Source organism: Chelonoidis abingdonii, chromosome 2, assembly GCF_003597395.2.
Source record: "Chelonoidis abingdonii isolate Lonesome George chromosome 2, CheloAbing_2.0, whole genome shotgun sequence".
Taxonomy (NCBI): Eukaryota; Metazoa; Chordata; order Testudines; family Testudinidae; genus Chelonoidis; species Chelonoidis abingdonii.
Genome location: NC_133770.1, coordinates 217725702 through 217753355, shown reverse-complemented (window position 1 = coordinate 217753355; position 27654 = coordinate 217725702). Strand labels below are relative to the sequence as shown.

General features: G+C 41.4%; 1 protein-coding gene across 1 annotated transcript in view; it reads right to left on the bottom strand.

Annotated features, from left to right (window-relative positions):
* Positions 1-27654, bottom strand: part of LAMA3 (laminin subunit alpha 3) — a 181878-nt gene that overhangs the window by 116465 nt on the left and 37759 nt on the right. The window contains exons 7-12 of the mRNA XM_075062974.1: positions 25603-25718; positions 18056-18174; positions 15820-15910; positions 15225-15356; positions 9372-9434; positions 6353-6487 (exon numbers count right to left, since the gene is read on the bottom strand). Coding sequence (XP_074919075.1) covers positions 6353-6487; positions 9372-9434; positions 15225-15356; positions 15820-15910; positions 18056-18174; positions 25603-25718 — 656 coding nt within the window. The remainder of the gene's footprint in view (positions 1-6352; positions 6488-9371; positions 9435-15224; positions 15357-15819; positions 15911-18055; positions 18175-25602; positions 25719-27654) is intronic.

Below are 27654 nucleotides of genomic sequence, written 5' to 3'. Positions count from 1 at the left end.
CAGGTGCAGGAGGGGCACTCCCCGAACGCCTGCTAACTATTACTAAACTAACTATGTTAGTAAAGAGAAAAAACGTATAACTATAATATATATATATATATATAAAGGATATAACTATATAACTATATACACGATAATGAACGAGAACTACGTAGCTAGGGAAGTGGAGGTCAACAAGCCATGCTCCACTGTTCCAACGACGACACGGGCGGTAAGAAGGAACTGAAGGGCGGCTGGGTCGGCAGGGGTATATATCCGGCGCCATAGCGGCGCCACTCCTGGGGGTGCCCACCCGACCCACCGAGTGTTGCTAGGGTAAAAATCTTCCGACGAGCATGCACGCAGCGCGCACACACCCAACTGGAATGGATATGAGCAAGCACTCGAAGAAGAATCTGCTGAACATTATTGTACTGGTAAAATATCTGTGGCAACACTGTATGTAAAGTTATAAAATTCTATTTTATATGTCATGTTCCAAGTCTGGGGAAACAGCTTCAAACCAGTTCCCCAGAGACAAAAGGCTAGACAACATCTCAGCCAGGTGTCAACACAATCAAATGGATTATCACCTGGTTAAACAGCCATTCTTTGGCAGGAAGAAGGGTGCAAGCGAGAACTTTACATATTAACAGAGAAACAGTGGGAGGTTCCCATCCCCCAGACCTCCTGTCTCCTGAACACCAGCTGGAGATGATCTTCAAAGGGAAAAGAGAACTATAAGAAATGGCAAGAGAAGCCCCAAAATACTCCTTTTTTTCTCTCTGCTCACAAGCATCAACAGCACCTGAAAAGACACTGGACTTGGGGAGGAGTCCTGACTGAAAGAGTTCAGTCACTAATGATTGCAAAATTATGTGATGAGAAAAACCTTTCCTTTGAATTCTTTTAGCTTGATAAGTTAGCTATTAGTTGTGTTTTACTTTTTATTTTCTTTGTAACCAATTTTGACTTTTATGCCTGATTACTTGTAATCACTTCAAATCTTTCTGTCTGTAGTTAATAAATTTATTTTATTATTTTATCTAAACTAGTGTGTATGGAATGAAGTGATTGGGAACCTCCATTTGAGACAGTGGGGTTTGTGCATATCATTTTCTATTAATGATATGACGGACTTTCTATGAACTTATATCGTCCAGAAGAAAATTGCTAGGCACTATAAAACACACATATCTGAGGACAAGTCTGGAACTGGGAATTTGCTGGTGTCACTCTGCAATATAACTCAGGAGTGACTGGCTAGACCACTCATACAACATAGCTCGGAGTGATTTTGCACACTGGAGGCTGGGTGTGAACAGACCAGAAATGTTTCTTCTGACAGTGAAGCAGTGTAAAAGGCACCCCAAGTTGGAGAGTTGAGGGGACACAGCTGTTCAGTAGTCCAGACTGTACCCTGTGTAACATCACAATGATACAACAACTAGGAAACAAATTCTCCTGTATCATTCTATATGCAACATGTTCATGTGTTTACACAAGCATACATCAAAACGTATTTTGACATGAGACATTACCTTTTCTCACTGGGTGAAATTCACCTCAACGCTAAGGGCCTGCGCCACTTAAATCCTGAATTAACAACTTCACACACTAAACAATATAGTGACGTCTTGCCTGAAGCAGACACTCTCTAACATAAACTGGTGACAATAAGAGACTTGACTGGTTTTTTGCATAGACACAAATAGTTACAGGGGAGTTTTGCAAGGGAGTTTAGAAGGGAGGGGCTAGATACTCTTTTCCTTAAGCTTAAGGCAATAAACACCCCCAGATTAAAAAAAAACAACAATAATGGAAACAGTTGCAGGAGTAAAAAGATAATGCAGACAGAAGTCCAGCAGCAGGGTGGGGGCTATCCCGTTTATTGTATTGAATGCAGCATGTCTGACTTCCTGCCTTATGGGCAAGTGGCATATGTGTACATTCCGTGCAAGGAGCTCCTGGCCGCAAGACACCACATATGCGCTTTGGAGACCAGAGTGACTGAATTGGAAGAGCAAAGGAAAAAGAGAGGTACATAGATGAGACTTTCTGGGTCACAGCAGAAGAGTCCCATCTCCAGTCTGACACTCTCTGTGCTCTTGAGAAGGATGTAAGTCTTGGGGAAGGAGAGCATCAAACTGGAGCACAGGGAAACGATCCCATAGTTGGGACCCTCTTTCCAGATGAATCTATGGTATCATCTCTCACTGAAGATACCTCTCCAGGAGAAGGAACTCCAGTTATTAGGAAGAGTGATAGTAATGGGGGATTCAATCATTAGATACATAGATAGCTGGGTTTGTGATGACCATGAGAACAGCACAGTGACTTGCCTGCTGAGTATGAAGGCTGCAGATCTCTCAACACATCTAGACAGACTTATGTGTAGTGCTGGGGAGAAGCCGATGTTCATGGTACATGTAGGTACTAATGACATAAGGAAGGATAGGGGAGAGGTCCCGGAAGCCAAATTTAGGCTGCTTGGTACGAGATTGAAGCCCATGACCACCATGCTCCATGGTAGCATTCTCTGAAATACTTCCAGTTCCCACGCAGGGCCAGTTGGATAGGCCGAACTGCAGGGTCTCAGTGCATGGATGAGACGATGGTGTAGGGAGAAGGGGTTTAGATTTATTAGGAACTGGGGAAACTTTTGCGAAAGAGGAAGCCTATATAGGAAGGATGGGCTCCACCTAAACCAATACAGAACCAGATTGTTGGCACTTAAAATTTAAAGGGTGGTAGAGCAGTTTTTAAACTAAGGGCTGGGGGAAAGCCAACAGGTGCGGATGACCATGTGGTTTGGACCCAAGACATCCCTCTGGGGAAGATCTATTAATGGAGATTCTCTGTGTCCTAGTAAGGAGAAGAGGATTGAAGATGATAAAATATGGGCAGGATCTGATGAGAAACAGTCAAATGAAAGAGTCCCATTCAGTTTCATCACGTAATGGCAGACACCTAAAAAGTGCTTATATACAAATGTTAGAAGTCTAAATAATAAGATGGGTGAACTTGAGTGCCTTGTATTAAATGAGGATGACCAGATAATAGTGACTGTGAAATTCTTAGGGAGATTAGAGAGGCTATAAAAATAAAAAACTCAATAATAATGGGGGATTTCAACTATCCCCATATTGACCAGGTACAAGTCAACTCAGGACGGGTGGCAGAGATGAAGTTTCTTGACACCTTAAATGATTGCTTCTTGGAGTAGCTAGTCCTGGAACCACAAAAGGAGAGGAAATTCTTGATTCAGTCCTAAGTGGAGCACAAGATCTGGTCCAAGAGGTGAATACAGCTCTACTGCTTGGTAATAATGACCATAATATAATTAAATTTAACATCCCTCTGGTGTGGAAAATACCACACCAGCTCACTACAGTAGCACTGAATTTCAGAAAGGGGAACTACACAAAAATTAGTAAGTTAGTTAAACAGAAATTAAAAGGTACAATGTCAAAAGTGAAATCCCTAAAAGGTACACAGAAACATTTTAAAGACACCAAAATAGAGGCTCAAACTAAATGCAGACCCCAAATTAAAAAAAAATAGTAAGAGAACCAAGAAAGTGCCACCGTGACCAAACAACAACGTAAAAGAAGCAGTGAGAGGCAAAAAGACATCCTTTAAAAAGTGGAAATTAAATCCTAGTGAGGAAAATAGAAAGGAGCATAAACTCTGGCAAATGAAATATTAAAAATATAATTAGGAAAGCTAAAAAAGAATGTGGAGACAGCTAGCCAAAGACTCAAAAAGTAATAGCAAAAAAAACTGTAAGTACATCAGAAGCAGGAAGCCTATTAAACAACCAGTGGGTCCACAGGATGATCGAGATGCTAAAGCAGCATTCAAGGACAATAAGGTCATTGCGGATAAACTAAATGAATTCTTTGCATCGGTCTCCATGGCTGATGATGTGAGGCATTCTTTTTAGGTGACAAATCTGAGGAACTGTCACAGATTGAGGTGTCATTAGAGCAAGTTTTGGACCAAACTGATAAATTAAACAGTAATAAGTCACCAGGACCAGACGGTATTCACTCAAGAGTTCTGAAGGAACTCAAATGTGAAATTGCAGAACTACTAACTGTAGCATGTAACCTGTCATTTAAATCAGCTTCTGTACCAGATGACTGGAGGACAGCTAATGTGACACCAACTTTTAAAAAAGGCTTCAGAGGAGATTCTGGCAATTATAGGCTGGTAAGCCTGACTTCACTACCAGGCAAACTTGTTGAAAGTATAGTAAAGAACAGAATTATCAGACACATAGATTAACATGATTTGTTGGGGAAGAGTCAACATGGTTTTTGTAAAGGGAAATCATACCTCACCAATTTACTAGAATTCTTTGAGGTGGTCAGCAAACATGTGGACAAGGGGGATCCAGTGGATATAGTGTACTTAGATTTTCAGAAAGTCTTTGACAAGTCCCTCACCACAGTAAACTGTCATGTGATAAGAAGGAAGATCCTCTCATACATCAGTAACTGGTTAAAAGATAGGAAACAAAGGGCAGGAATAAATGGTCAATTTTCAGAATGAAGAGAGGCAACTAGTGGTGTCCCTTAAGGGTCTGTACTGGGACCAGTCCTATTCAACATATTCATAAATTATCTGGAAAAAGATGGCAAAATTTGCAGATAATACAAAACTACTCAAGATAGTTAAGTCCCAGGCAGACTGCAAAAAGCTACAAAAGGATTTTAAAACTGGGTGACTGGGCAATAAAATGGTAGATGAAATTCAAATGTTTATAAATGCAAAGTAATGTACATTGGAAAACATAATCCCCACTGTACATAAAAAAGGATGGGGTCTAAATTAGCTGTTGCCACTCAAGAAAGAGATCTTGGAGTCAGTGTGGATACTTCTTGAAAAACATCCAGTCAATGTGCAGAGGCAGTCAAACAAGCTAACAGCATGTTGGGAATCATTAGGGAAAGGATAAAATATTAGACAGAAAATATCATATTGCCTCTATATAAATCCATGGTATGCCCACATCTTAAATACTGCGTGCAAATGTGGTTGCCCCATCTCAAAAAAGATACCGAAGCGCAAAAAAAATGATTGCTGTATGATAAACAGCTTCCATGATGAGAAGATCAAAGATGGACTTTCTCAGCTGGAAAAGAGATATCGAGGACATGACAGAAGTCTATAAAATCATGACTGGTGGGGAGAAAGTAAACAAGGAAATGTTATTTACTCATTCTCATAATACAAGAACTAGGGGTCACCAAATGAAATTAATAGACAGCAGGTTTTAAACAAACAAAAAGAAGTATTTTTTCACATAGTGCACAGTAAACATGTGGAACCCTTTGCTAGAGGATGTTATGAAGGCCAAGTCTATAACAGGGTTCAAAAAAGAACTAGATAAATTCATGGAGGATAGGTCCATCAATGGCTATTAGCCAGGATGGGCAGGGATGGTGTTCCAAGCTTCTGTTTGCCAGAAGCTGGGAATGGGCAACAGGGGATGGATCACTCAATGATTGCCTGTTCTGTTCATGCTCTCTGAAGCACCTGGCACTGACCACTGTCAGAAGACAGGATACTGGGCTAGATGGACCTTGATCTGACCCAGTATAGTTGTACAGGCTTATAGTCTATGAGTACTGATCAGTACCTGCTCTCCGTATCAGGGCAGTAACGTAGGCTGTGGGAGTTGGATATGTGGGCCAAATTCTTCCCTCAGACATAACTGTGCAACTCTAATGATGTTGATGGGCTTTCATGAAAGAAATGAGACAACAGAGACTGGTCCAGGGTCTTTCATTTGCTCTCAAAATACACATGGAATGACTGACAAGGGGAAAATGGATTCTTATTTACAAAATAAAAATCAACTTCTTTGTACATTTTACAAAATAGAAAGCTTATAAGGATGTAAGTGCTCTTGCTAGCAGAGACCCTCTTAAAAAACAAACAAATCCTTCATAGCACATCTTTGTATACTTTATTTCTTCTGATGTCAATGGTACTGCTAGTGCTGTAAACATCTATGTGAAAAGGGTTTTCTTAGCCTTTTATTTTAAAAAAAAAAGCATTTGTGCGGACTGTTGACCTCCACTACAAGGTTCAATCTGTCTATGAAACATAGAGAAACATAAAAATAAGATCTAATAACTAGATTTAGAGGCTTGCCTGCAACTAGTGTTCTAAATAGTCAAGTGCAGTGACAGGACAAGGGGAAACTATGAACTTTCACCACACAGAATGTAAGAGAACCTTACCTATTTACAATAATGAATACTGCCCCAGTCAATGCAAATACAGAATCTTAAAATACGGTCATTCCAGTCCAGCTTTTCAGTGGTCAGTTCAATGCTATACGTATCACCTGCAATCTTACCTTGACAGACAGGGAAAGAATGGTAGCCAGGACGACAGCTGTCACACTGAGGTCCATCTACCTCAAAGCGGCAGAGACATTTTCCAAGGAAATCACAGATTTCAGGGAGGGCACCAGCTGAATTACATGCACACACTACAAACAAGAAGAGAATTTTAGAGGCAGTCGCTGCAGAGATATTCCTCTTCCTCCTTCCTAAAAACATTCCCTTCTTCCTAATCTTCAGTATTAAGGGCCAGATTCTGCCATCCTTATGCTGTTGATTAGCTTTATGGATTTTGAAGGGATTATTTGTGAAGAAAGGTATTAATCAGTGTGAGTAAGCATGGCAGAATCTGGCCCAAATGTCGGTGTCAAAGAAGCACCATACTGTTCTCATTCAGGGCCAGATGGGGCAGTACTCTACACTGGAAGTAGTTCCACTGTTTTCAAGACTACTTGTGAAGTAAACAACAGTGGTCTGGTTTTATAATCTCAGTTTGGAGTCTATTTCCCTATGTTAAGTTCTCTTCACACCTTCTATGGGTCATCTCAATTATCACTTCAAAGGTTTTTTTTTCCTCCTGCTGATGATAGCTCATCTCAATAGATTGGACTCTTACAGTTGGTATGGGTACTTCCACCTTTTCAGGTTCTCTATATGTATAAATATCTTCTGTCTGTGTGTTCCACTCTATGCATCCGAAGAAGTGAGCTGTAGCCCATGAAAGCTTATACTGAAATAAATTTGTTAGTCTCCAAGGTGCCACAAGTACTCCTGTTCTTTTTTCAGTTTGGAGTGGGGCTTCTGGAATACATTTTTAAAATTCTCTATAGACTATTACCAACACCAGTATGTAGGTATATAGTAAAAGTATTTAAAAAACCAAACAGCTTTCTATCACTGACTGTAGCAGTCATAGCTTGATACATCAAAAGGGCATTGTCAAGTCAAACTAGGCCCAAAATCATGGTTTTGTAAAACCAAGGTAATGGAATTTTTTCCATTTTTGTTAAACTGTTATCAATCAGACATTATTAAAACCATAGTCAAATCAGTATCTGATAGATGCATCATGCATTAGACAACAGTCAATGAGTTGAAGGTATCTGTATGATTTAGGGGGAAAAACCCTCTTCTGGACCTTTTCACTTTTTGCTTCCTATCATTCTATGCAAAATCATTTACTAAAATCTCAGTCCTGCAAAAGGACACAATCCTTACTCCCCCTAAACTCTACATAGAACAAGGATGCATCCACAGGATCAGGGTGATATTGACAGAAAGAGAGTATTGTTGCTTACTCTGACAGAAAGGGTATTCAAAATACCCTACTGCACAGGCATCACAGGAAAGTCCCTGAAAACCAACTCGACATCTGCACTGTCCTGTCTTTCCATCACAGTTGCCATCCAGCACTCCCGAGTTATAGCACTGGCAAGCTAAACAGCACATTTTGTAAAAGAAAACATTTTCTGCGTTACAGTCTTGAAGTTCACATTACATTTGGATTTAAAATGTTGGCATTTGTATGTTAATTTGAGTTCAGACTGTTAAAAAAAAATCTATGGAACTTACGCTGGCATTGAGGGCCAAAAAATCCTGGTTTACAGCCATCTTCAGACATAAACGGAAGAAAGAAAGAGCTGAACAAAGCTGCAGCGCAAACCTATAAAAACTGTTTACATTTTGTGCAGTATAACAGACCCGGGGTTAAAACTGGTTAAAAAATACTGCTATTACTCTGTAACTAATACAATTACTTACATGCCACTTGCACACAAATCCAATTTTCAAAACGTGAGCAATCACCTATTTTTCTGCCAAATTTCTTTATAATCAATGTTGTCAGGAATACAAATTTACAATTTGTATAACCACAAAAGGACACAATCCTTACTTATTTACAGTAATCAAGAGACAAGTCTCTCTCTCTCGTGCCTCAAATTTTCGTGCTACTGGTTAAAACTTGAGCAATTGTAGTTCTGTTTCCTCCCATGTAGATTTATTCACTTAGTTATCACTCTTTGCTGTTCTTTTCATTTTAGAAATATGAACAAGAAGGATTTACCCACAGGGCTATGCAGGTTTCTGCAGAAAGCCATAATTCTGAGCCATAGGTTTGTCGGGGAATCTATTTTTCAGTCACACATCTAGTGTTATTCCTCCCAGCCGAATCAAACAAAGAGGAGATGATTGGCTCTAAATGAACAAGCTTTTGGGTGAACACAGAGAGATCTAGCGCTCTACAGACATTTTCAGGAAAACAACTAGGATCTGTAAACATGGAAATGGATTTATGTTTGTCTGATTATATCTAAAAGAATTCACTAGTTCAACAGATGAAAGCCCTTTTGTCAGCACACACATCAACAGCAACTCAGCAAATGCTACTGAATATTAAGTAAATATTACATTTTCTAGGATCTTTAAAAGGGTGCTAGATTTTTTAAATTATCAACAGCAAAATGCAGTTTAAATACTTATTTACTTGAGTCACATTTGTAGTGTTCTGTAATGTGAAAGTATATACTTGAGTTGGGGATTACTGCAAAGCTCCTGGAATTGAATGGAATATTTCCATGGATTTCAACTGGTTTTGCATTGGCCTTTAAATAAGAAACATATAGCAGTTATAAAATCAAAATGCTGCATTGCCAAGAGCATTATACAGTATTTGCCAGGTGCAGGAGACCAGAAGCAGGGGTCAGGTAGCCTTAAGTAAGAGATTTTTCACTGGCAGACAGTTAACAAGCTGTTCATATATCAGAGAATCCTAAAATGGATCAGTTTATGATGGTGTCAAGCAAAAAGGTCAGCTTCTTCTGCAAGTGTTTGGCTGCGGCCAGCTGAACTTATTTTTACCTATTTTTCATTTTGGGGTCAGCACATTAAATTGTTTAATATAAGCATGAATATATGTTGGGTTTCTGGTAAGAAGACAAATATTGCAAAAGACATTACTGCAATAGCACTAGACATGACAACATAACAAGAACAAACATTTCTGAAACAATAAAAAAAAAAAAAAGAACTTGCCTTTAATACCACCAGCCACAGGGTATTCTGGATTTGGAGTAGTAAAAGGATAAATAGGAATTCCTTTAAAATAACAAAACGCTATTAGGAATACTGGTTACAAATAAGATCCTAGATTTCTTTCACTTAAGATCATGCCATAAAACCCATGTGCTTTTTATCATAAATAATATATGGTATTTATATGACTCCAGTAATCATGTCAATTTTTATATTTGTTTTCAAGGAACTGACAATAGGGAACTGGTAATAACAAGACTTGGAACCCTTCACCTCCATGTTCCCAATTCAAATCCAAACCAGGGCCTGATTATTCCCTGAGAGAGGACAACCACAGGAAACCAACCATCAGCTGGAAAATCTACATGGTACCTTCCTGTTCCCCCTCCATTTGCAGAGGGGTTTCTGATACCATTTACTGGGTAGAGATGCTGTCTTCAAGGCTACTGCTTTCAGGAGCTGTGTTGCCACTAATTCTATCTTCTGTTCTTGTCCCCTACCTCTGCCCTGTCCTGAAGAGATGGAGTTAATAATGGTGCTCGCAATAACTCCTGGGCAGATTTCCATTTGGAAATCCACCAGATAAGTAAAGGGACATATACCCCCACAAGATTCTCCTCTGCCCACTTTGATTAGGGACCTGACTCAAAGCCCATGGAAAGATTTCCAAAGACTTATGCTTCCAAAGACTTACTCCTCCAAGAAGGAGGAGTGCTAGGCAGAGAGAGGCTCCACCTAACCAAGAGAGGGAAGAGCGTCTTTGCAAGCAGGCTGGCTAACCTAGTGAGGAGGTCTTTAAACTAGGTTCACCAGGGGAAGGAGACCAAAGCCCTTAGATAAGTGGGAAACTGGGATACTGGGAGGAAGCACGAGCAGGAGAGCGCAAGAGGGGAGGACTCCTGTCTCATACTGAGAAAGCGGGATGATCAGCAAGTTATCTTAAGTGCCTATACACAAATGCAAGAAGCCTGGGAAACAAGCAGGGAGAACTGGAAGTCCTGGCACAGTTAAGGAACTGTGATGTGATTGGAATAACAGAGACTTGGTGGGATAACTCACATGACTGGAGTACTGTCATGGATGGATATAAACTGTTCGAAGAAGGCAGGGAAAAGTGGGTGAGCTGCATTGTTGTAAGCAGAGCAGTATGACTGCTCAGGTCCAGATGAAATGGCAGAAAAAACCTGAGATCTCTGGATTAATAGAGTGTGAACACAAAGGTGAGTGTCATGGTGGGAGTCTGCTATGACACCAGACAGGGGGAATGAGTGGAACAGGCTTTCTTCGAACTAAGAAGTAAGAATGAGGCCCTGGTCTCAATGGAGATTAATACCTCTGAATATCTACTTGGAAAGCAATAGCAGTGCACAAGAATCCAGGGAGTTTTTGGAAGTGTAGGGGACTATTTTGGTGAAGTCTCAGGAGAACATTAGGGCAGAGTCTTCTTGATCTGCACTCACAAACTGGGAAGAATTACTAGGGAAGCAAAAGTGGACGGGAACTGGGAGGCAATGACCATGAGATGGTCAGTTCAGGATCCTGACAGTGGAAGGGACAGGAAGCAAAGGATAAGACTCTGGACCTTCAGAAAAGCAGATCTTTGATCCTCAGGGAACTGATGGGCAGGATTCTGGGAGAGACAGAGGGAAGAGTCCTGGATGAGCTGGGGTGTATTTGAAAGAATCTTGATGAGGTTTCAGGAAACAAACATGCTCGATGTGATAGAAGGAATAGTAAAGTATAATGGCAGGTACCATTGGCTTTGCAGTGAAACCTGCGATCTTAAACGCAAAAGAAGCTTTACAGAAGGGAGTTTGGACATATGATCAGGGAGGTGTTAAAATATTGTTTTCAGGCAATGCAGGTGTGAAATCATGAAGGCCTAAATCACAAATTGGAAGTTTGCACAGCAAGAGATTTTGAGAGTAACAAGGGTTTTCGGGTATGTGACACAAAATAGTCAAGGCAGGATGTGGGCCTTATGATGATGAGGAGGAATTGAGTTGACAGAGCATAGAAAAGATGTCCATGCTTCTTTCTGCTTGGTCATAACAACAAGGCAGCTCCCAGACTGCTGCCCGGCAGAAACACATGGGAGGCAGGTGCCAGGCTCTTGGAGTAGAAGTGGTTTGGGACTATTTAGAAAATGGATGCAGCACAAATCAGAAGCGGATCTGCTGCTCTGAAAGGTGCTAGAAGGATGGCGATACGATTGCAGAGCCAGTGGCATTATCTTGAAACTCATGGGGATGTCGGGGGCGACAGGATGAGCTGGAAAAAGGCTAATGTACTATACCATCTTTAAAAAAGAGGGAGAGAGAGGATCCGGGGAACTACAGGCCGTCAGCTCATCAATCTTGGAAAATCAAATGAGAGTCCTCAAGAATCAATTTGAAGCATTTAGAGGAGAGAAAAGTGATCAGGAACAGTCAACATGATTCACAGGCAAGTCCTGCTGAATAACCTAATTGCTTCTATGAGGGATAACTGGGCTGGTGTGAGGGAACAGCAGTGGAAATGTATTTTTATGACTTTAGCAAGCTTTGAATGATCTCACACAGGTATCTTCCGGCAACTTAAGAGTATGGTGAAATGACTAAAAGGCTGTAGAAAGCTGGACTAGACTATCGGTGACTAAAGGATTAATGAAATGGCCACGTCTAGTTGGCAGCTGGCATCACAGTGGAGTGCCCCAAAGTGAACTGGGGCTGGTTGTTGAATATCTTCATTATTGAAATCTGGAGGATGGACATGACATTGCACCTCGCAAGTTGCAAAGATGAACTAAAATGGGAAGGAGTAGTAGAGAACATGCTGGAGTGCGTAGGAGAGGATACAGAGGAACCTAAATTAGAGATTGGGGAGGCCCAAGAAACTGATGAGTTCATCAAGGACAAGTGCAGAGTCCCTGCACTTGGACGAAGATCGCATGCACTGCAAACGGTGGAAAGAATGGTTAGGTTAGGCAAGTTTCGCAGAAAGACTAGGAGGATTTACAGTGATGAGAAGGGGATGTGAGTACACAAGCGTGCTCTGTGTGCCTCAAAAATGCTAACTGGCATTGTGGGCGTATAAGGTAGGGGCATTGCAGCAATCAGAGGGATGTGATAAAATTCTCCTTCTATTCACCATTGTGGAGCCTCATCTGGAGAACTGTGTCCAGTTTGGACAACATCTACAAGAAGGATGTGGAAAAAATTGGTAAGAGTAACAAGCGGAGCCACAAAAATGTTTAGGGGCTGGAACTATGACTTATGAGAGAGGCTGAGGAAACTGGGGTTCGTTAAGTCTGCAAAGAGAGGAGCTTCAACTATGAAAGGGGGGTTTCCAAGGGATGGCTTATAGACCGTTTCATGGTAACAGATGACAGACGGAGTAATAGGTCTCAAATTGCAGTGGTGGGAGGTTTAGTTGGTATTCGGAAAAGTTTCACTAGAGGTGATAAGCAGTGGATGGGTTACTAGGGTAGGCGATGGAATTCTTCCTTAGAGGTTTTACGGTCAGGCTTGACAAAGTCTCTGGCTGGATGATTTGAGTTGGGAATGGATCTTGCTTATTGAGCAGGGGTTTGACTAGATGACTTCCTGAGGTCCTTCCACACATGATATATATCTTGAATTATATGATTCAGTGGGCTTCTGGATTACGCTCCGTCGGCAGGGCCAGTCGGGGTTTTTGCTGCGCCAAGCAGACAAACAATAAAAAAAGTGCGGTCGCAATCACTTACGTGTGCTATCAGAATTCAGGCACTGGTTCCTTCGCTCTGAAGGAGTGAGGGACGTAGCGAAGAGCCGTGATGTCCGTCCCTACTTGTTGCCACACCCAATAGCACGACTGCTTGCTGGCTGGTGCTGGAGCAACCCTGATCTGAAACTTCTGACGGGAGTATTTGGCCTGCAGGTTCCTTGCGGGGGGCTTCAGTCTACTAACCTGCCGTCAAGAAGCAGCGGACGTTGAGAGGAAAAGTGTCTGTGGGAAGGTGGGTCGTCCCAAGGTTGCTAAGAGAGGATATCTGTAGCAGCCATCTTGGAAACACAGAGCTGGTCCATGGGCTAGAGGCTGCAACAGCAATCATGTCCTGCTGGCCTAGACAAAAGAAGCAGCCAGGCTAGAGTTCAGTTGGGACAAGAGGAAGAAGAGGGTGCTCTTCTCTGCCAATAGGGCTCTGACAATAGAAGCATTTGACAGCTGATTCAGAGGGAGAGACCTGAGGACACTGGCCATCGGTGATAAGGAGAGCATGACGGAAAGAAGTCTAGGGAAACAGCAAGGAAGGTTGAAGTTGAGCAGTGCACACTGCTGTGTGTAGAGATTCTGTTGTAAACGTAGAGTAGCAGGGGGCGAGTTCCCCAGTCCAGTACTTGTAAATGGTGTTACGTCAAGTAGAGGAACATGGCTTATTTTGGAACTGAACAGCTGAATTATAAGGGCCGAGCATTGTGAAAGACAGAAGGGAAATATCCATTTATTGTAGTATTATATCCCGAAGGGGTTCTTGGCTTGTTGGCAAGGATATGGGTTTTAAGCCCTGAACGACCTAACCAAGGTGGCCAACAGCCTGCAGGGAGCCAGGGAAGAAAGGACTTGGTAACCACACACGGACGGCCAGAGATACGCTTAAATAGGACATACCCTACAAAGGGTTGGAATAATCTAAGTTGCATTGATTGGGAAGATATCTGTGTGCAGAATTGCCTCCATAGCTTCAATTCTGACATTTCTCTTCTACTGGTAAACGTGTGGGCATTAGATCCATTTTACAACATAAACTGGATATCACACTGGTGAACCACGGCCAAAGTCGCTGATCCAGGGCAATACATAATCACCCACCAGAAACACAATTCTCCTTTGGGCTAGAAACATTTCTAGTGGGTCAACTTTTTTGGAATCCACTCCTAGTGACATTGCTTTTATGCAGTAAACACAATTCTGGTGCTGTTACATTTTTCTGGATTATTTTTAATTTGTTCTTGAGAGAGGCTTTTGAGGTACACTGCTCTTCTTTATTTCAACATTCATCACCCCATTTTAAAGTAACAGCCTATTTTTTTAAAACAATAGATCTAGACACAGTTTAGCTGCAATTTTGAATGGGGTAAATTCTCCATATTCAGATACTTCCATGCCACATCATTTTTAATTAATGTATTTATTTTATTTTCATTATACACACAACCTTGCTCCAATCACCTTCTGACAATTCTTAAATATCAGCAAAAACCTAGCAGGAAAAGATATATTTAAGATCTTCACAATTTCCCACTAGAGCCTTCCCAATGTGCAGGCCCTGTAACATCCCTAGAAAGTTAACAAACCAAGGCTATTTTGGTCCATGGGGGGTAAGTTTTAAAACTATGGGGTTCTCAAGGAGAATGCCTGGCAAGTTGCTCCCTTTCTCTTAAAAGAGTCATGTTCTACTTCAGGTACCAATTCAAGTGAGTTAAAATCCCCATTTTATAGCTAGAGAAACTCAACCACTGTTAAATGACTTCCTCAAGACCTTGCAATTTCTCCATGGCAGAGCCAGTATCATGAGTTCCTGGCTTCAAGACTTGGTATCTATCCACTTCGAAAGTATCTTAAATGAATGTCAAAATCTGGGAATGTAGCTAAATCTCTGATTTCTAGCTTAACTTCTGTTCTTATCCATTGTGTACAACAGGGATAATAATACTTACTTGTCTCACCTGGGTATTGTGATAATTCATTAAAGTCTGTAAATATTTGAGAATATGAAACGATGACTGTTTTATATACATGCAGTGTAACGTATAATGACTTGTAACATAGATGCCTATTAAAATTAGTAGAAGCCTGTGAAACAAAGATATGACTCTCTTCAATACTTACGGATACAGAATGGGAAACTATAGTATCCTTCAGCACATTGTTCACAGTTTTCGCCATGGAAATTCACCTTACAATGACAGCGACCAGATCCTTCCTCACAACCATCTGAATGCTCTGGATTACAACTGCAAGCTAAATAAATAACAACAGTTAAATGCTTTCTGCAAATTAACTGATTTTGCTGCTTTGCCAAAGAAACATAACATTGTAACTATAGAAGTTTCAATTGTACTTGTAAATGTATCATTATTTAAATAATGCTACAAATTAACAATTACATATTACTTCACATCTTCAACCCTGGGAGATAGGTAAGTATTATTATTTACAAATCCCTTAACTCAGAGCTGTATTTTTCTGCATATCTTCCTATCATCACCTCCAGACAACATTGGTATTTGCATGCCACTGCCTCTCCTCCACCTGTGCAGAAACCTTCGTCCATATCTTTGAACAACTGCAACTGCCTCAGAGTAGGAGTCTAAGTCTCATTAAAAGTCAATGGGACTGAATCACTTAGGCACTTCAGAAAATTTTATCCCAAAAGACACAAGAAATATCACTGTGAGATATAACCAAACAGAGAAAGGCTTACGTATACAGCCACCAGCAGCTCCTACTCGAATGCCATAAGGACGATAGTACCCCTTTGCACATTGTTCACAGTTAATTCCAGCTGTGTTATGCTATATAGAATAAAGTAAGAGAAAAATATAAGATGAGAAAGAAAAACAAGTGGAAGGATACATAAGCAAATATAGGACTGAAAGATGGTAATTTAGGTTCTTCTTATATATAGTCAGGATCAGTATGGGAAAAATCCAGCAAGACTGCAATAAAAAATGCATTTTATTCTTGTTCTTTACCTGTCTGATCTTTGCATGACATTATGTATCAAAGTAATTTCACATAAACACATGGAATTTTTAACCATTAGTAAATTTTAAACATTGCACAAAATCCCTAAATCAACATTCTGTTAATTTAAATCAGGGAAAAAGCACTGTCTTTTTTATACTACTATCAGATATTTCTTTAACTTTCTTTTCATTTTGCCTTTTTATCATTACATACATTCATATATAGTTTGACTGCAAACAGCATCACACTGTTTCCATATTGAAAGGTACATCTTTGTGACTAAATTACTCTCAAACTAAGGTTAGAAACTTCAAATGAATGCAAAACTATCAGTCTAGAAATAAAATTAAAAGCACAAAATAAAGTTTATGTAAGTAGAGGAGACAGCCTTTTAAACATCTTAATGTGTCTTACACTCACAGAAAACATAGTGTTCATTCATTTGAATTACAACAAATTTCTTGTGTCATAGGGTAAAGTCCTTAGTGGACTTCAGGGTATCTCTGTCTCTTCTCCCTTTTAAGGCAATATAGGGGTTTATGTAAGGGAGAACATGGAAAGCACAGTTCTCTCTTGTTAGCTAAATCTCTTTAACTGCAATATATTGTCTGACACAGATATATAGTACAGAATATATGGGGCACTGTTGTCAGACTTTAAAGAAACAGAATCTAGTGTATGTGTCATGCATCAGGTTCTATTAGTTCTTCATTCAGGCATGCACTTTTTTCCATGACACAAATGGAAAAAGTAAAGTAAAATCCATGTGCCTTATCATCTATGAAGAAAATGTTATAATTAGATTTCATGGTTAATTCATTTAATGCAATTTAATTTCCACAAAATCAAATCACGGACAATTATCAGTTGCAGGGTTCATGGATTTAGGTCAGGTTTGCTCTTTTATATACTGAGAGCAACTTAGGAAACATGATCTTTCACAAATAAAGAGCTAACAGGAAGCACCAACCTTACAGCATTGTTGAACCTTACAGCATTGGTTGAACAAAGCCCTACATAGAAATGTTAAGTGGAAGACAAAGATCTCTTCTTCCTCTCTTTAATAAAAAGAACTTTTATTTACTTCTGACTGCCTTTTGGGCAGTAGCGGATTTTATTTTAGCAATAAGATGGAAAAAAATACTCAAACTATAGTTGCACTGCACATTTCCTTTCCTTGTTCCTTAATTTTTGACAGCACAAGTAAACTTTTTACTTGCACAGCGTGCATCATTTTCTTGACTCTGTGTCAATGTTATTCTTAAATCTTGGGACTGTATTTTGGTTCAAGCAGGTGTGATTTATAAATTAATAAACAAGTTCCAATGGTTTGAATGAGGAAAACAACAGTGAGATGAGAGACGGAACAGGCCTTGGTTGGAAGCAGGGGTTATTATCTATACATCTATCTTAGGGTTTTTTACTAATGTTCATCACTATCATATCTGAGCGCCTTCAGCATAAAATAGATTAGCAATAGCAAAGTCTCTAGTGGACTTCATGGTGTCTGTCTCTAGCCCTTTTTAAAAGAATACAGGCATTACTGTAACGGGAACAGGAGGAGACCCAGCTTTCCCTCTTCAACTACAGCAGAGGGAGAGCTCTCTCCCTCTCCTCTTGCTTGCTTGGAGAAGCACTGCTCCCCACAACTCCCTCTCCTCCTTGGCTGGTGCAGTGAGAGATCTGCTCTTCATCCACTCTGCTGTAACCACTGAAGTAGGGAACTGCAGTAGTGGGTTCTCTTTAAAAGTGCAATCGTTGTAGTTAGGTGATCCCTTTTCAGGCCTCGTAGAACATGAATTACTTTCAATGATTTTTCTTTCTGGCTGGAGCATGAGCGATTATGTCATTGTAATGGTACTATTCAAAATGGCCATCTCAAAAGTATCAGCCTGAGAAAATTAAGTCTTCTGTGCACACTTTCCAAGTCCCATTAATGTACAACCTATGAGATAAAAGCACTTTATTACCTGGCAATTAATGCAGACCCCTCCACCTTCATAATACCCATGGACGTTTAAGCTTCCTTTGCGTCGATCAACATCAGGATCATAGTAGCAATCAGTAGCATGCTCATGACAGTTGCAGGCTGAGGAAGAAATATTACAAGTCAGCTTTCATTATTAGGCTGTAATTCAGTAACCTATTATAAACAAAAAAGGATGTCAAATTTTTTTAAATCAGCCAAGAACCTTTCACACTAGAGCCAACTTGAGATCATCACTAGACATAAGACAGCATGTGCTACCAGGCTTGCCGGAAATAGAGAAGCTGTGTCCCTCTCTCTCTCTCAAAAAAGAGGTTAACTATCTTTCCATAACTGTTCTTCAAGATGTGTTGCACATGTCCATTCCACTGTAGGTGTTTGTGTGTACCTTGTGCACAGTTGTCAGAGACTTTTCCTTTAGCAGCGTGAGCGCCCTCTGGTGCCCCCTGCTACTACACACAGATACAAAGGGCAGCACTGCCTGACATCCCTCCGTTTCTTCCTACTAGAAAGACTCTGATAGAGCGGGGAAAGAGGCAGGTCATGGAAAGGACATGTGCAACACATCTCGGACAAAAACAGTTTGGAAAGGTAGGTAATCGTTTTTTTCTTCCTTGAGTGTCTGCACATTTCCATTCCACTACAGATAACTCACAAGCAGTTTGAACTAGTGGTGGGCTCAGAGTCTACTTGAACAAGGACTGAAGGACTACTCCTCTGAATCTTGCTTCTTCTCTGGATTGATGAGAGATAGCATATGAAAGGCAAACATATGGAACAATGACCAAGTTGCCACCCTACAAATATCCAGAATGGGAAGTCTAGCCAGAAAAGCCAGAGAAGCTGCCTGCAACTGCATTAAATGAGCCATCACCTTTTTCAGAGGTGCAACATCAGCCAATGGGTAGCATAAACAAATACAGCCAGAAATCCAGGCAGAGATCCGCTGGGTGGAGACTGGGTGGCCCTTTATTTGGTCTGAAATCATGCCGAAGAGTTCAGAGGAAGACCTGAATGCTCTACTCTGCTCCAGGTAAAAAGCCAAAGCTCTGTTAACATCCAGTGTATGGAGCTTTTCCTCCTCTTTGCTTGAATGGGGCTTTGGAAAGAATGTTGGTAAATAAATTGCTTGATTCATGTGAAATTCAGAAACCACTTTAGACAAGAATTTAGGGTGAGGCCAAAAGAAAACCTGGTCCCTAAAAAAAAGGAGTACTTGAGGCACCTTAGAGACTAACAAATTTACTTCACCATAAGCTTTTGTGGGCTACAGCTCACTTCTTCGGATGCATAGAATGGAACACACAGACAGAATATATTTATACATATAGAGAACATGAAAAGGTGGAAGTACGCACACCAACTGGAAGAGGCCAATCAGCTGAGATGAACTATCATCAGCAAGAGATAGCTGATAGCACGGCTGCTACTCTGAAACTTGTCCCTAAAGAAAATTGTGTAGGGGGGCTCTGATACCAAAGCTTGCAGTTCCCCTACTCTTCTGGCTGATGTTATAGCAACCAGGAAAATTACTTTCATTGGCAAGCAAAACAGAGAACAAGTTGCTAGTGGCTCAAAGTGGGGACCCATCAACTTTGTTGGCACCAAATATACACTCCACTGTGCACTAGATTATGAACCCAAGGGTACAATCTGAACAAATCCTTTAGAAACGTGATGGACAGGGGGGTTGAACAAACTGAACAATTTATCCACAAGCAGGTGGAACTTCAGAATATTATCCCATGGGTTGCAATCCCATTGACCCAGCAGAGCTTGCTGGTTCACAATCCTGAGCTGTAAACCTTCTGTGGAATAACATTTCCTGTCAAACAGATCTAGGATTTTTTGTTTCCTTTCCCTTCGGAGTAGAGGTCCGGTGTCCTTGCCTTGTTAGTGGCTGCAAACACCAGGGCGCCTGGAAGCAGGTAGTTGTAAAGTGTTCAAATTACTGTGATGAGATATAATATATCTCTTCTCCACTCTTTTGGTGGTGGTGGAGGGGGGGTAGAAAAGAAAGAGTCTGCCATAAAATCTTGACGGGCTCCAATATAGCCTCATTAATAGGGAGAAGAAGGTCCTGCAGACACTAAAATGTCCACAAGCCAGTGTGATCTTGTACCTCTTCTGGCTGGATATCCAGAGCTGCAGCCACCTTCCTCAACAAGTCTTGATGCGCTCTAAAATCATCAGGAGGGGGAGAGGCAGATTCACCCACTACTGCCTCATCAGGTGACAAAGAAGGAGAAGCTAAAGGTTACTGAGGAGGTCCCTCCTCCAATTCGTCCACAGTGGAGTCCTGGGCACACGGCTCTGGCTGCATGGTACCAATCCTAATTCCAGGGGAAGGAAAATGGAATTCTGCCTGCAGATGCTCCCGAGCTGTGCCTAGCTGATGTAGAAGTGTAGAAAGGGTGCAGAGAGTTTCTGAAACATGGAGGGAAGTCTCAGGGGGTTCAGAAGGGCCATTGGTACAGAGGTGGGGCCCAGCCCTGTGTAGACAGCAGGTCTTAGACTGTTGAAACTGTGGATGGTACCACAACAGGCAGGCACCCCACTGGGGCTGCTGGGCATCCTCAGGAGGGGAGAGAGGTTCCAGGACTGGAGAAGGAGTATTGGAGAAATCATCGCCGGCTTGCCTAGACACAGTCCTCCACATGGGTATCAAAAGTATAGAAATGGTCAGTACCGAGCAGTGCCCTGGAGCTGAAGCCAGGACTATAGAAATATGCAGTTCCAAAAATGGTGCTGTGCAAGGCTTTTGAATTGTGAGAGAAGCCAGTAATGACAAATTACACAACTTGTCAATGACTCCAGAGAGGGCTCCTGAGCCTGCAGTACCAAGAGGTGCACGATCCTTCCAGGATTGGTCTCAACAGATCCTTCCTGCGTTCCAGAGTCAGCAATACCTCCTCATTCACAGACTGCTCCTGGGGTTGTGACTTTTTTGAACACTCCTCCAAGACTTTGCGAACACTCAGTAACTTCCCCTCTGAAGGTCCTGGTACCGAGTCCCTAGGAGACTTATGCAGTGTCTCCCTAGGCACCAGGGATGCAGATCTGCCTGAGGACTTTGCCAGAACAGGAGGAGCACTCCTAACAGACTCAGACTCAGACGTGCTTGCTACCTGTTCTGAGTGGAAGGATTCCTGCGGTGGATGAAGTGCAGACTCCAAAAGCAGGTACTTGAGTCTGGCAGCCCTGTCCTTCTTTGAATGGGGTTAGAGCCTTCTACAGATGTGACACGTGTCACTTACATGCACCTCACCCAGACACTTGAGGCAACTTGGGAGTGGGTCACTTAATGGCGTAGATCTGACTACATGAACAACAGGCCTTGAATCCAGGAGAATGGGGCATCAGTTTGGTACCAATCCCAGTACCCAATCTGCCACCACTAACTCTACAAGACGGTATTCTAAACTTAACCCTACAAGTAACTATTTACAGATACACTATATACAAGACTAAAAACTAATGCTCCAACTACGAGTTACACTAAGGAAGGGAAGATATGAACAAAGATCACAGCTTCAGCAACAACCGTCACTGGTGGTAGGAAGGAAGTGAGGGTGGTCGGGGGCAGCATGGCCCTTTATACTTGTGTGCAGTGGCACAAGGCACCAGAGGGCACTCGTGCTGCCCCAAAGCGTACTGCTAAGGGAAAAGTCTTCAACACCTGTCCACAAGGCATGCACATACACCTATAGTGAAATGGACATGTGTGGTTACTCAACGAAGAACTATATATTTGAGGCTAAAATAAGCTATAGGGATGTTTCCTGACCAGATCACCTAATCTGGGTGGGATATTTTTCAAAATAAAAAATAGCCAAATATTATTCTATTTTTTTTAATTTACAAATCTATTCACATCTGGGCTGATACTTGTGGGCTAAATCTTTAGTCAGAAGAACAATTGTTTATGTATAATAACAAGGCTTACCTGGAGGAACTCACATAGCCCTAATTGCAGTGATGCCAGCAGACACAACTAGTCTATTAACAGAGCACTATTCACTGCACAGATATTTGTAAATCAAAAAGTCTGTCACATTTTCTAGCATTATGGATTTGATCATGCTCCCATCCGTGGCAAAACTCCAAATGATTTAAAGTAGTAGGCTCTAGGTGATCATGTAACAAAAGACCCAATTACTTCATCAAGGATTAGGGGTAGAGCAACTGTGGTAAGTAACTCAGTTTCCTAGTTTACATGGGTTTAGAATCTCAGATATGATGTGTTTTTATTCTGTATGGTTGGTAAGGTTTTTTAATTTATATTTATTTATTGGGCCAAACGAAGGTAATGAAGTTGTACTCACACCAGTTCTGAATTTTGTCCAACTCTAGAAATTGTATCCTAACTTTTGACTCCTTCCTGACTGAAGTAATTTTCCATGCAGTGAACAGCATAAGATCAAAGAACACTTCTCAAGGCCCACTAGACTAGACTACATATTCTGTCATCATATGCAACATAAACATTTGCCCAACGGATAGCTCCCTGACCTAGGAGTACTGTTCACACACTGGAAAAAAAATATGAGGTACATCAGGTGATGTGCTGTAGCCTTTTGTGAATATCACCCTCTTTGTAGTCTGAAAAATATTACATGTCCATTTCTATGAAGCTGGTAGGTCTAAATCTAGCAACAGCCTTCGTTACTTTGTCATAGCCTTTTGCTAAAAGTAGTCTAAGTCCCACTACTGACCTAAAGTTCTTGCCTTGGTTGAAAAGTAAGGGTTAATCTGAAAATAGCTCAACACTTTGAACAGTTTCTGCAAATATGTTTTGGGTAAAGGGTGGTGGATGGATAGAATTCCTATTCTAATTCTTTTGTCTTGCCCTGTTAACCCAGTGCAAACTAATGAACAGCATCTCCCAATCTGTCCATCAGGCACAATATCAGCCTATCATAATCTCTTATCTTCATTCCATCAAATCATCTATAAGCTTGTTCTCTCCTTTCTCCAGTTTCCAGGCATCCAGAGTTGTAACATAATTCAGAGAAGTGACTAACCAGAATAGCAAACAGATGCAACAAACCAAAGGCTAGCCTGTGCCTTTGTCTTACTCGAACTCCTTACTCTCACCTTTACTTAGCCTACCGGCAGTGCTTAATTTGTAATCAAAAAGATGCGAGGGCTCAAGCAAGTTTTTTATATTCATAACTGATGCAGCAAGCCCAGAGGCTATGAACTGCCAAGCCTAGAGGTGCAGGGCTCAGTCCTGGCAAGTTCTGGCACAAATTAAGTACTGCCTACTTGGATCTCTTCATCTTTTTCACTGAAGAGGAAGACAGGAAAAACCTCTCCAATTTAAATAACTCAAGAAGATGGAGAAGATATTGGCTTCCTCCTTTTCTACTCTCATTTGAGCATTAAGAGATCTGTGACCTGCTTAAATAAGAGCCAAAGAGCCTTTGTAGCTCATTTTCCAGTCCATACACGAAGTTCTTCAAGAAACCTAGACAAGATTCAGAGGGAAGCAGCTGGGCCAAAAGCTGTCAAAATGGCTGGGCTACCTTTGGCTCTCCTGCTCTTAGAAAAACCAGGAAGGGAAAGGAAAGTGTCAAAAAAAACCCTCAAAGTCATTAATGGCCAAAGGCTACTGGCATCCTGAGCCATCTACTATGTCTCTTACTATAAGGTCAAGTTACCTGCTTTGATCCAAGTAATGACACTTTTATCAGCAGGTAGGTAAATACCCTTCATACATCACAATACAATTTCTTGAAGCTTTGACGATTTGCTGAAAAGCACAATAATGTGGACATATACAAAAATTTGCAGGTTTGGCAGGTCTCCCAGTCTCTCAGGGACCCACTGATTTTTCAGCAGGAGAGTCAAGCGTTTCTACAAGGGATACAGAGATTTTGTGAAGACTTGCAAGGTTGCTCTAATCTCCTGACCCACAGGCTGTAAATGAAGGATGTCTGCAGCTGGTGAGTACTATCCTCAGTGAATAGCTTAAAACACATACACACTTTCAGGCTCAAATGATCCCTTTTTCAGGTAGCAGTAGATGTTAAACATTTTTGGCTCAGAACCTTATGAATTATAATTTAAACGTTGACCAAGTCACAACATGCCTAGTTTCTATCACTGCTTCTACTTTTTTTTGGTCTGTTATTTTTACTATCACAATTTTGGCAGATCACCTCTGAACTTTGATTAAAATAAAACCCCCTTTTTATTCCTCACTTCTTCAATAATATAAATATATATCTACTTGACACTCTAACAGGGTTACAACTTGAAGTCACAACATCTGCCTTTTGGCCTGCCAAGACAATATGGGAGAAGAGAATCCTGTGTGTGTTCAAAAGAGGGGAAGACACAAAGACAGCAAATGCTGTAATCACCATAGCTACAGTTTTCATGCTATGTGATTACACAGAGTCTACGGCAGGCAGAACAGCCTCTTCAAGACCCAGAAAAGCCTCTTCAAGACCCAGAAAAGGGCCCTAGCGGTCATGCATCTGACGAAGTTGGTATTCACCCACGAAAGCTCATGCTCCATAATGTCTGTTAGTCTATAAGGTGCCACAGGATTCTTTGCTGCTTTTACAGATCCAGACTAACACGGCTACCCCTCTGATACTAGTGGTCATGGTTCCCCATGTCCCAGTTTTCTTAACAAAAGAATGAAATGTTTGTCTGAAATGCGGGAAGCTTGGCTGCAAAGGAGCTCCCCCATAGGAGCTCAAGGAAAAGAAGACAGAATATCTGCATCCATTTACCAGAGGCATATGTCAAGAGACCAGATTACTAGAAAGAGTGACTGGTGTTGCTCTGAAGAGAACAACTCTTCACTCCCATCTATGAAGTTTTGTTTTGAGTGAGCAGATTGAAGATCCAGGAATCTTTTCAAGAGACTAGATTGTGTGTTGGCACTCTTAACATAAGAAAGCACACTTCTTCCCCAAAAGATGGTTTTCCTTATAAAGTACCTGGTTTACTAGAAGGATTTTTCAACTAGGCTATTTCACAAAGCCATGTACGGTAAATAACTCTGATTCGCCTTCCAACTCAATATATTGTTTCCTCACTAAATATAAAAGTAGCAAGGATCTAAATGCACTGTTATGAATATTTCAGTGTTCCACTAAATGAACTTGGGTGCATCAAAATTACGTTTATAGTATCAAGCAAGGTAGTTCTATGGAAGTTTCCTTCTCCTCTAACCACCCCCATATCACCAGTGCTCAAAATCTAGGAGTTGGATTCAGAGCCCGGGCTAGGCACAATTGAGATAAATGCTAACAAATATGAAAATGGATTCAGCCATATTCCTTCAGGGTGCACAATTCTGGGCAATCCAGCTGAAGGGTGTGTGTGAAAGAATGGGAAGGTTTGAGGCAGTGCCAGGCACCTGCAATCTCTGATCTGCTGGGGGCTTTGCAGCCAGCCAACGCAGCTCTGCTATTTTGCATGAATGTGTATGTGCTGGAGGTACCTCTCATTTGTACATCAAAATCTATATGAATTGTCACCTTTTAACTAGGATCTTTTTGTGCTACTCACATTCACACTCATTTGCGTTGTTGGCAGTTGCAGGTTGCCATTGTTTCTGATTATATCCAGGGCAGCAGTGATCACAGGTTTCCCCGCAAGTGTTATGCTGACATTCACACTGAAACCTGGATATTGAAAAAAATTCTCGTTTAATTGAAATAGGATTTAAAACTATGTATATTTTTCTTATTTTACTACAACCCAAAATTTACTTCTAACATGAAAATGGCAAGACCAAGTGTAAAGAGGGCAACACGAAACACTAAACCAGGGGTCGGCAACCTTTGGCACGCAGCTTGCCAGGGTAAGCACCATTGTAGACCGGGTCAGTTTGTTTACCTGCCACGTCTGCAGGTTCGGCCAATCACAGCTCCCACTGGCCAATGGGGGTGGCGGGAAGTGGCGTGGGCCAAGAGATGTGCTGGCCGCCGCTTCCTGCCACCCCCAATGGCCTGGGACAGTGAACCACGGCCAGTGGGAGCTGCGATGAGCCAACCCTGCGGACGCGGCAGGTAAACAAACCAGCCCAACCCACCAGGGTGCTTACCCTGGCAAGCCGCATGCCAAAGGTTGCCGACCCCTGCACTAAATCCTTTCACAATCATCCTAGCATTCCTCACAATAGAGTATCTCACTCACACCATTTTGAGCTTTTTAGCACAAATCATTTATACAGGTCATTTGTAATTGGATTAAATAAATACGGGCTTTAGAAACCTTATCCTGAGCAGGTATTAAACGAGGATGATATGCCATAACTGCAAATATATCTTATTTTAACTCTTGATCCAAGGCTCAAGTTTGCTGTATTACACTATATCAAAATGTTTGTTTCCGTTACACTCTGGACTCAATTTTTCATTATGTTTCATTAAAAAAAAATTATTAGAGCTTTATAACATACTACGATGGGATGACCTTCCCACATCAGCTCTGAGAGAGTTCAATTAGGCCCCGTGAGCCTAATCAGTCAATTAAACTGCAAAAAGGGGAAATGTAAGCTGTGTGGAGGGTGCTAATTAGAAGGAAGCTCACCTGTGAGGGAACAGATGGGGCTTCTATAACACCAGGAGGCTGGCATCAGAAGTGGCAGGAACGAAGCTGCAATTTCTGTCCCTGAGGTAAGGGAGAAGGAAGGTGAGACAGAAACCCACAAGGAAGATTTACCTAATAGGCCTAAGAAAGAGGGGTCTGGCTAGGAAGGTTGGTGAAGGAGAAGCTTAAAGAAGCATGGGAGGAAGTTGTCCAGGGAAGAGAGCAGTAGGGTTGCTAAAGACCCAGATCTTAACTGCTCACTGTAGGGCCCTGGACAGGAACCCAGAGTAGAGGGCAGGCCTGGGTTCCTGGTACTGCTTGCAGCAGTGAACACGGAGACTACTTGAGTCACTGTAGGAATAACCTAGTCAGGGCTGCAAGTGTGAGGACTGCCTGATACTGCTTGAGCAGAGAGACTTTGAAAGAGACCTGGCTGGAGGGCTGAGTCATGAAGAAGCCGTACCACAGGAGGAGAGCTGCAACTATGGAAGAGAAGAAAAGGGGTGCTGAACTGGGCAGAGCTAATCCCCAGAACTGCTAGAAGAGGGTGCCACCCAGCAGTGAGTACAGTGTCCCATTCACATATCTAAGATCATAACATCATCTTGTTCATAAAAATAATGCAAACTAAGGACTATTAGAGCATCAGAAATAACCCAAAGTATAAAAATTAACAGTCATCCTCCAAAAGGAAAAAATCTGTATTTATTTTGACTTCATCCAAGTGCCTATCTAAGGGCTCAGTCCTGTAAGCACTCACTTCAAAGTTGTGACACTAATGAAGACACTTATGGAATACTTAATGGTATCTATACAAATATATATATTTGAATTGTTTTTTCCCTTGCTACAGAAGGTTGTGCATTTTCCTTGATATTACTATAGTCACCAATTCTAGTTAGAAAAGGTATCACATAAATGGCCAAGGGGATTAGTAATACAATCTAGTGCATTTACTTTCTTGTTGGGATTTTCAACATAATGACCAAAAGTCCTGATGTCTGATTCTGATCTCAGTTATTCTGC